Source organism: Rhea pennata, chromosome 4 (assembly GCF_028389875.1).
Source record: "Rhea pennata isolate bPtePen1 chromosome 4, bPtePen1.pri, whole genome shotgun sequence".
NCBI classification, from domain to species: domain Eukaryota; kingdom Metazoa; phylum Chordata; class Aves; order Rheiformes; family Rheidae; genus Rhea; species Rhea pennata.
The window spans coordinates 47,734,505-47,744,475 of NC_084666.1; the positions used below are offsets into that span (position 1 = coordinate 47,734,505).

General features: G+C 41.0%; 1 protein-coding gene and 1 non-coding gene across 2 annotated transcripts; both read right to left on the reverse strand.

Moving 5' to 3' along the window:
- Positions 1–2,644: 2,644 nt before the first annotated feature.
- RPS3A (ribosomal protein S3A) lies at positions 2,645–6,641 on the reverse strand. The gene is made up of 6 exons (XM_062573870.1): positions 6,531–6,641; positions 5,841–5,944; positions 4,445–4,632; positions 4,057–4,265; positions 3,363–3,472; positions 2,645–2,806 (listed from the first exon to the last, which is right to left on the reverse strand). Exons 1-6 carry the CDS (start codon positions 6,590–6,592, stop codon positions 2,685–2,687), a joined length of 795 nt encoding a protein of 264 aa, XP_062429854.1. The 5' UTR covers positions 6,593–6,641; the 3' UTR covers positions 2,645–2,684.
- Positions 3,054–3,123, reverse strand: LOC134140507 (small nucleolar RNA SNORD73). The gene has a single exon (XR_009958419.1). It is a non-coding gene; the product is annotated as a small nucleolar RNA SNORD73 (small nucleolar RNA).
- Positions 6,642–9,971: the final 3,330 nt, after the last annotated feature.

Genomic DNA, 9,971 nt, shown 5'->3' on the forward strand with positions numbered 1-9,971 from the left:
TTTTAAGCATCGTTCTTCTTAGTAGAACTTTGTATATTCTGCTTAGCCTATAGATCTTGCAGATAATATTGTGGTAATTCAGCCAGAACTATTAGTGACAATCCTCAGACCTGAAATAGTGAGGTTCCCCCCACTTAAAAAAAATCTGCTAGTAGAAATTTTCTTTAACCCACCAACTTAGAAACTTAGCTACCTAGCAAAGATATTTCTGTACTCAGAAGAATAGGAACAAAAAAAACCAAAGCAGGACTAAACGTACCACTTCCAAGATCTTACAAGAATTTCTACAAATATTCCACAAAGAACCACATTATTTTACCAGTGTCTCCCTTTAAGATCAAGTCCAAGAAAACCATCTGAACTTCCTTATTTTTCAGCAAATACTAAAAATACTGGTGTTTCCTTTACATAATTGCTTGCTCTAAGTGGACACCTGTGGAGCAATCACAACAAAGCTCTGTTGTGAGGAAAAATCAAAGACCCACTCGGAGTGGGGGTGTTCACTGCCTACCAAATTCTGTACTGGGAACTCGTTAGCAAGCAGCATTTACAGCTAACCGCTGACAGATCTATGGTATGGAGCTTGGTATCTTGCTAGTTTTGGTATTCATGTTCGGATCACAGCAGTGAGTTGTAAGATTACTATGAATTAACAGATCAATTCACCAAGTTTCATAATTCTACTATAAGGTGATCTACCATTTAAAGAAAGTTTTATTGACTGTAAACTTACCTCATAATACAACATACCAAATGTCACATTTGGGCACTCTTCTACACCAAGAGCAAAGATGGCAATTAGAAGATTCAGTTCTTCCTCTTAAAAGCTTGTATTTAGGCTCACTGGAGTATCGAGCTTTCTCACCAATGACAGAAACACAGAATTCAATGCAAAAAAAAAATGTTACATAGAACAGCAGAATGAACAGGATTTGCCACAGCTGAATACGATTAAACCGTGGATATACAACTATGAGAAATGCAAACTACATAACTATTTACATTAGTACATGAGATCCTGATTATAATCCCCATTGAACAACCTGTTTACAACCTATTTACATCATTTTTACCACAAAACGTAATGGCTGTGGGAGCAAGTGTTGTCTTTAAATTCATTGTGAGCCCTCCCAGGCGCATGCCCCGACTGTGGCAGGGTCCAGCACGCTCACCGAGTCGCTGCCCCAGCCTGGAGATCTCCGTCTCCCTCACGCGCTCCTCCACGGGCCTGCGCAGTGCAGGAATGCAAGAGCCCACCCGTACTGCATCCCTACCTGGTTCCCAGGAGATCTCCTTGGCCCCAGAAAGACTTACCTTCAGTCAATACAGCGTTTTATACCTTAAACCAAAGGCTTTGTTGGCCAAAATCCAATTTGGATTGCTATTAAAACAGTAATTTGACATTACTATGTGAAGTCACCTACAAGTCTCTAAATAGCTGATTACAATGCACGCTTTTGGTTTTGCATTATTTGTTCCAAAATAGAATCATCTATGGCTATCTACATCTATCATCATGAAAAGGTAAAAATTCTCCAGAGTACAGCCTGTATCTGCAGTGTCCCTCAACCTACTTTTTCCTTAACATCTGTTTTACAGTACTGTAGCTTTCCGTTACTTTATTTCTTGTTCCAAGGGATTTCACAGCCAACAGTAAGAACCACAACTACTATCTAAAAGACCTCCCAAACAGGTCAGTGAGTGCTACTTTGTTCTCAGTTTTGAAATCACAGATTTACCACAAGTTTAGCAGCAGAGTTTGATCCCATACTCATTTTGAACAGAACATACTGACAGTGCAATACATTGTTCTGTCCAGAAAAACAGACCTTTTAAGCTTGCATATGCCAATCAGCAGGCAAAAATGAGAAGAGTCATCTTAAACCCAGAAAATGCAACAGTTTTTTTTTTTTTTTAATGATTTGCCTAACAAATTCTCAGTGCTTTATTTTTATTCTGTAGAGCACTGCCTTTCAGCTGTGATTATGGTTACCTCTCGACTCAGAGGTAGAAATTTAAAACGCCACATGCACACAAACCTACTCTCAAGCATATTCTACATTTCAACATTGCTCAAAACTCTTATTACTGCTTCTACAATGAAAGTAACTTGAAAACCTATTAACATCTTTGAACGTCAGAGACCAAATCTATACCATAGAAGAGGTCACATCAAATAACTACCAAAAAGCTTGAACATAATGTAACTCTCAAGAATAGCCTGACAAAGCCTTAAGACTCTTTCATAATAGAAAATTCTGAAACAAAAATACATTTCCCTCTTCAGCATCCTTACTACAGATTAGCCCTATACAATGCTGCTTTTGGAAGCCCCTTGTGTCACCAATATAACTGAAGCTACTACTTCTATACACATCCATAAAAAATTTTTTTGTGAGGAATGAAATAATTAGAAAAAAATATATGCAGAAACCTCAGCACTGTACTTTCCAACAGCACCTTTCAAGAAAGAATAAGCAACATAGTTCTACCTGTCTTGCAACTTCAATCACAAAAAACAGATCTCCATGCCAATTAAGGATTCCCCCCTCCCCCAAAACAAGGTAGTAATTTTACCTTATTAAAAACCCACTCATGTCCAGTACCAAAACTGTCTAGTATGATACAGGTAAACAAACACTAGTTCTGTATATTAAAACTTTATTTTTGAGCCATGTTTAGTTTCAGACGGACTCTTGCACAGGCGGCTCATATCCATCAGCTCGCTCTACTTTAGCGCCTGCTTCATCCCCAGAGGGTTTTCCAGCACCACCACCTTCACCATGAAGTTCCATGAGCTTGCCCACTAAAAGCAAAAAGTAACATAAATGGTAAGCGATACACCTACTTAAGGCAGTTTTAAAGTGGTTATTAAACTGGTCATCATCTAAAATTAAAACATAAGTACACTTAATGTAAGTATTATGAAGTCAATTACACAAAGCTTGTGCGAGGCAACTGTGCAATTAACTGACACAGTCTGACAAAAACTAGCAGTGCAATAATCACATTTCAGAATGAAGCATCCAGTTAGGCTTAAAAAAAGTTTTGGGAATGTCAGAATATAAGAAAATAAAATCATTTCAAGTCATCTGGGACCGAAACATTTTGTCATCATTCATTCCCAAGCCAGAGCCTTTAAACACTTGGTAGCTTCTTCAGCGAAGAACATCATAATGCTCCAAAATGAATAACTGCTGCTTGGCTTTCAAAGTTGTAAGCCACTGCTGGACTAGAAAAACAAGTCTTTTAATTGCTATAGGTGTGATGCTGCTTTAAAAAAGTCTTTATCCGAAAGCAGACATGTTTTAAAACAACATTGTCCCTCCTAAAACTCTAGATGGTAGCAGTAGTTGACTTACGTTCAAACTTAGGCTTCTTCAGCATCTTAACCTTGCGGACATAGACATCGTGAAGCGGGTAAATGGACTGACAAGCCTTCTCTATGTCCTTGCCAATGCTGTCTGGGATCCTGAGAAGTCAAAGAGCAGATCAATATCAGAACGCTCAAATTTCACCTGCTTCTCATCAGCAGCATATATGTAAAATTATTTGTAAGAATATAGAACATTAAGCAGGAGTTTGCTTCCATACCACCTTCGCTCTCTGCCAATATTTTCAAGTATGTTTAGACTACAACATTTAGTTTTCATTGCGATGTTACAAAGGATATAATGCAAGACTCCTTATTTTGATACCGCATCTGCGATCTAACCTTTGGAAGCAAACACTGTAGTTCCAGAAACTTCATTCTATCACAAGAATCTAGAACATTCATAACTCCAGCTGATCAAATTTTAAAAACACGAATCACACACATCTCCAAGAGTCTGATTTTACATTTATGCAGACCCAGTTGTTGATGGAAGTTAAATATGACGACAAGACTGAAAGCATGCAAAAAAATGGCACATTAGCTTTTCACTACAAAATACCTCACATATTCTATAGCAAACAGTTCACTGAAGTGCTAGAACAGTGAGCACTCAATATACAAACATATAACTACTCAGAACAGTGGAGGAGGTGGAGGGAAATAACATAACCAAAGCTTACAGTTTATTGACAACTTCTTTGAGGTCATTGGTTTGCACCTCTCGAGTCATGATTTCCATCATTTTCTTGCGAATCTGGCGAACCTGCTGATGCTGGGCATACGAGGTCTTGCGGATCTGGTTATTACGCTTCTTCGTAAAACCCACACAGAAGAGGCGCAATAGGTAACCATCGGTAGTTTTGACGTCTACATGGGCTTCAATCATCGTCTAAAGAAGAAACACAGTCATGAGTCTTCAACATGACCCAGAGGTTTCTCAAATGCATACATCCAGCGTTCATTAGTATCTGCTGATGCCACTTCAGACATAAGTTTAAAATTTGTCAATGGTTACTTGCTTTCCTAAAGACACTAGGAATGCAACTAACGCAGCCTATGTTCTCTTACCTGCCATTTTTTGACCATGGAGCACATCTTATCCCGAGTTAGGTCCATTCCATGGAAGTTGGTCAGACAGTTTTTGCCCTGAACATCCTCAGTTATCAGTTTAAATTTACGGAATGCAACTTCATCATTCTGCAGATCAGCCAGACTCACTTCAAATACTCGACCCTTAAGTCCATCAGAAGCGATTTCTGTATTATGAAACAAAATAAAATACCTTTTATTACACTTAGAAAAATACTATTCGAACCAGACAGAACACATCAAGTGGAAGTTCAGCATCTAATATTAGGTGATGTCACTATTTTTGTAACTCTGAAGTTTGTATGTGCCTTAAATGGAAATATATCAACTTGAAGTAGTATCTTCTTTCATTAACTTTGTGGAGTCCTTCTACAATAAGTCAAATACTAAAAACCAAGCACTAGTATGGAGTAAAATTCCTGCATTCCTAATAGTTTAAAAAAGGAGGAGAGAGGTTGCGAAGTATTTTGAGGTAAAATGAAAAGATAAAGGTAGAAAAGCAATGTTTACTCAAAGATAAAGAAGTAACAAACATCTGAGTACAGTCATTTTACAGCTCTACCTCTAAAAATGAACTATTTTAATATTAGCTCACTCAAACTCTGTTTGCACTGAACCTAATTTTACTCATTTCACATACACAGTTTAAAACAGTATTGAGAATTTGCATACCTGGCTACTGGGAGTGCAGAACACAAGTATTTAGCCATACTACGTGGCTAACCATGCAGAAACATTTTGTTATGTCTATCTATATCATTCTGAATTAACAAAAGTTCATTTCCCTACCAACCTAAGCATTACCTGTACCTCGCATCTATATATAAAAGAATAAACCTTCACCCATTCAATAGTAGGTTTACATACACCGTTATGTTTGCAATTCTACACACGACAAAGATCTCTTGTATAAAAACTTCAAATCTCAGTTCCTTCCAAAGCGGAAATCTCTATGATCCTATTACGAACACGGTCTCCAGTAACAGTTTCTACGTCTCCCACTCTGATTTTCAAAATGATTCCTTAATCATTTTGGAATGAACTCTTCTCCAATTTATTACATTTATTAAATTATCTCAATAGCTATTTACTAGAAGCATGTCTTTCCATATCATTTCCATACTTTGGTACCCCTGTGCAAACAAAGGCCACCACATCGCATTTACCCTCCCCTTTAAATCATTGCAACCAAGCTCACTGGTTTAAACAACTCTGTCAACTGAAGGAATCAGCCAATTAAGTTAGAACTCTTTCTTTCTTTAACATTATACTATCGCGAACAAGAATTATTTGTCACCTTCTCTTCACACGATTCTCAGATAGTATTATCACAAACAACAAGTGTGCATCTATTGTATAAAACCCCTCTACTCACTAGTTCCTTGAGTCCTGGTGACAAGTGTCTTCCCAATGTTTCGGATATTAAACATTGCCGGTGCTTTGACATCATACCAGTCCTTTTTGGAGAAGGGGTCGACCCTTAATTTAAATAAAGCAGAAAAGACTTTCACTCATTTTTCAGATTAAATCTGGCTGAAGTAAGTACCTTCTCCGCGTATGCTTTGTGAAGTGGAAATGCAAACTTCCAAATGTCGCGTTTGCAAACTTAAGGTGGACAGGTTAATCAGTGCACGCACACACACTGCTAGCACTGTACTTTATAATGAACCACACACAAATTCCTGTGTACTTCAGACAGGAGGAGACCAACGTCGGAAACATCACGGGGCTCGGACACCAAAAAGCAACAGGGTGCTACAGCCCGGGTTCTCACGTTCAGGTCAGACAGCTGGGGAGCGGTGGCGTTTCTGCCAGGCCTCACTTCACCGCAGGGCCCCAGGGCGCAGCACCGCAGCCTGCGCGCGCCCCGGCCGGGCGCTTCTGCCGCCGCCGCCGCCCAGCGCGGCTCCCCCGCCACCCCCATCCCGCCAACCGCCACACCGCGGCCGCCGCCATGACAGCCGCCGCCGCCGCCGCCATCCGCCCCGCATCCGCGGCATCCCGGCGCCCCCGCCCGCGCCGCGGCGCCTCCCGAGCCGGCGCGGCGCCCCCGGCCCCGCCGTACACTTTCTTCTTGGCGCCCTTCTTGCCGCCTTTGGTGAGGCGCTTGTTCTTGCCGACCGCCATGGTGCCGCCCCGCCGACGGAAAGGGCGGAAGCCGCCGCTCGCGCGAGATTATACGAGCGCGCGGCTCGCGCGAGAGCTCCGGCGGCGGCGATGATCTCGCGAGAGCGGCGCGCCTCTCGCGAGAGCGGGCGCGGCGGGTGGGGGGGCGGGGAGCGCTCAGGCGTTACAACGTGTCCAAGGTAATAAAAAACCTCGCACTCGGACCGTTGCCGGCCACGCAAACACCATCTGTTGCGTTTTACAATCGAAACCAGAGCAGCAGGCACAGTTCTGATTACTTCATCAATTTCTTTCACGCCAGCCTGGAATTTTATCTGCATGCCTAAAGCGACTGGACTCCATCAGCAACTCGCACGATCAGACTGAGAACGTAATCGGACGAGAGCAGGCCTCCTGCTCCCTACCTCTTAGGTAATCGGGCTTGAAGAAGAGAAATCCTCGTGTTTTTCCTCTGAACGGCAGGGTAAAGCGACTCCCACCACGAGAAGCTGCAGTCTCCTCCAGGCCGCAGAGCTGCAAGCAGCTCATCTCAATTATTCTGCTTTGTTGGTACATTATTTATTAGGATTCCCTGCAGCAGACAGTTAATTTTAAAATGCACAAATAAAATATCTCTTACTGCTTTTGAAACTATGCATCTCCTGAGGAGAACTTCTTGGGTTTCCTAGTAGTTTCACAGTCATATACCACAACGGACCTGTTTACCTGACAAAAACTGCCCTCTGTCTTTTCCCTGCACAGTAGCTGAAGGCTTCCCAAACTGTAAGGCTCCTCCAGGTACCAATCTCAGAGATTTTATTGTCTTGATACTCCTCTCCTAACTGAGTTTGGGGCCAGCTAAAAAGGGAGGTGATCTGCAGAGGTGAAACACCAAAAATAAAATCCGAGGAGGAAAGGTGCCTAGCAAGAACCTTAGACTGCTGCAAATAAAGTCAGAATGAATCTGATGCAATCAGCCTGGCGCTTCTGCCAGATGCTACCATCCAGCATTTCAAAAGAAGAATTGGAAAGCTGAGCAAATACTTCAAAAAAAGGTCTTTAGTAGTTAAAGGCTTTTTTTCTGTCTTTACATAGTTTATTCAGTAGGAAACATGCATTTAAGAATGATCTAACTTTGACTCCTGCTCAAAACAAGGCCAACTTCAAACTAAATGACCTCCAAATTTTCTCACATCCTAGTTTTTTCTATGATTTCAAACTTTGCCACACAGGAAATTGGGTTTTGTTTTTCCTCTCTCAACAGAACTTCTTTGTCTGAATAGGCAGGTTGTCAAAACAGAACAGATTGTCTATCTGCTACGAACTGTGTGTCCAGGAGGCATTTTTCACCGTTTCTTCCTACGTTCTTTGCAATGAACAGAGAATTCACCTTCCTCTATTTCCTTCTTAGTTCTCAAACTGCAGTATGCCCCCTGCAATTCCCTAACTAAGCTGAAGGACCTGATCACTTCTTTTTTTTTTTTTCCCTTTTTTAGTCACTTCCCTGTTGAGTGTGATAATTGAATGCGGTTGATTTGCTCTAGTTCTTAAAAAGGGCAAAGCTTTCTAAATATAGATATCAGAGAGTAGTAAATTAAATCAAGCTTTGTGGTTGAGACTTCCCAGTTGGAGATGATACCCCTCTCCCCCCAGCCCCCTCCCAAATACAGCTTTATTGCAGACAAGCTGCGTCTTCTCAAAGTTAACATATTAATGGGAACCAATTACTATTAAATAATCAATGGCTTAACCCTCTGTGAAACACTGAGCTGATAATGGAGTCCAACCAATATAGTATTAATTAAATATTGCACAATAACCACTACAGTTAAGATGATAGCATCTTTGATAATTATTCTCAATGCTCTTATATAGTATTGAAGCATTTTCAGAATCCCACTCACAGGAAATAGGTTGTTGTTGCAGCTTGTAGAACACGTTTTCTTCCTTTCTCCTTACTTTCATTCTAGTTCTTGGGCATCCATTCCCACAAGAAGATACACAAAGTCACACATTTTTCTACACTGTTGTATACTCTAATTCCATACATCTTCCAAAAAAACCTAGGCATAAGCAAAGGTGGTGTACAAAGATGACCAAAATAGATCTAGAGGTATTCCAAATAGGCTTGTTACATGTTGTCTTGTTGCTTTTCCCCTCCAACTGTCCTTCACAACTGAAATAGTCAACACACAGGGCCGCTCTTAACTCTTCCCGCCTTCCCCTCTACCCCAGTCAACCAGGCCCTGCAAAATTTCCTCTTGTATCATCCTTAGGAAGGAAGGGAACTTAGGAAGTTGAGGCATGGAAACATAAGTAACTGGAGCCAACTTCTCTTAAGTTCAGAAGATGACAAAACATTTATCTCCTAAAACACTATTAGCCTTTCAAGAAAAAAAAAAAAAAAAAAAAAAGGTACTAGATGCTGTTCTTGTCTGTTTCTTCCTTTTGCAGATAACCCCACAGTTGTCTTTCAGAGTCCTGGGCTTGGAGCAGCATTTTGCCCTGATTTTTAGTAGGTGCAGCTGGCTGCCACAAACACAAGGCATCATCCCATGAATGTACTTACTGTTGAGCAGGGCCCCAAGACTTTGTTTTGTTCTTGTTAGCTGAGTAAGAAAATAATTTCTCCCCCAAAATCAACCACTTCTAGGAAATACCAGGAATCAGTTGATTTGTTTTCTGGTTTGGATACAATGCAGTGCTCAGGCATTTTCAGATCCTTGAAATTACATTGCAACTAAATCACCGCTTTTTTTTTTTTATCCTTTCAGATAGGAGTGGAAGAGCTGGGGGGGGGGGGAAGGAGGCAAAAATAAGCTGAAGAAACTGGCCTGCTTTCTGCTGAGAGAGTGTTAGTTTTATAAATCTCACCATGACTGAACTACACACAGCAATCCTAGAGACTGCCTCTGATTGCTTACAGTCTTTTACTGTAAGGTATTTTATTGCCAGCGTCATAAATAAAGTTATTTTCTTTAGAAAACTAGCTGCTGCCAGCTCAACATGTTGGAAAGAAGTTCTCATTTTAATTACAATGGTCTAGCAACTCTATTTGTAACAGGAGACCTTTGTGTAAAAAGAATTTTGGAAAAAAGGTGTATTTGCCTCCTAAGGGGTTGCAACCCCAATCTAGGAATAGATGCAGTTTCCTAATGCAGAAGCCAGGACCTTTTATCCAGCTCCCTATAAATCTTTGGAAATGTATGGAAAGCAGATCTCTGTCTCCTCCTCTAGCTTCCTCCATTTCCCATGAAACCGCTCAATAGTTTTGAGACTCCATTTCTGCCACTAGACATTACTGACCTTTGCGATTAGTTTCCTTTACATGAAGGGATGCTGCAGCACACTTTTCTACTAATTTTTACAGAAGAGAGGAATAATGTAAGGATCAGAAACT

Excerpts from the sequence above, each read along its gene's own strand:
- RPS3A (XM_062573870.1), bottom strand. The coding sequence starts at position 6,592 with ATGGCGGTCGGCAAGAACAAGCGCCTCACCAAAGGCGGCAAGAAGGGC. Across the intron at positions 4,633-5,840 it reads CACCAGGACTCAAGGAACTA|AAATCGCTTCTGATGGACTT; the intron begins GTGAGTAGAGGG and ends TTCATAATACAG. Across the intron at positions 2,807-3,362 it reads GAAGAAGCCTAAGTTTGAAC|TGGGCAAGCTCATGGAACTT; the intron begins GTAAGTCAACTA and ends TTTTGCTTTTAG.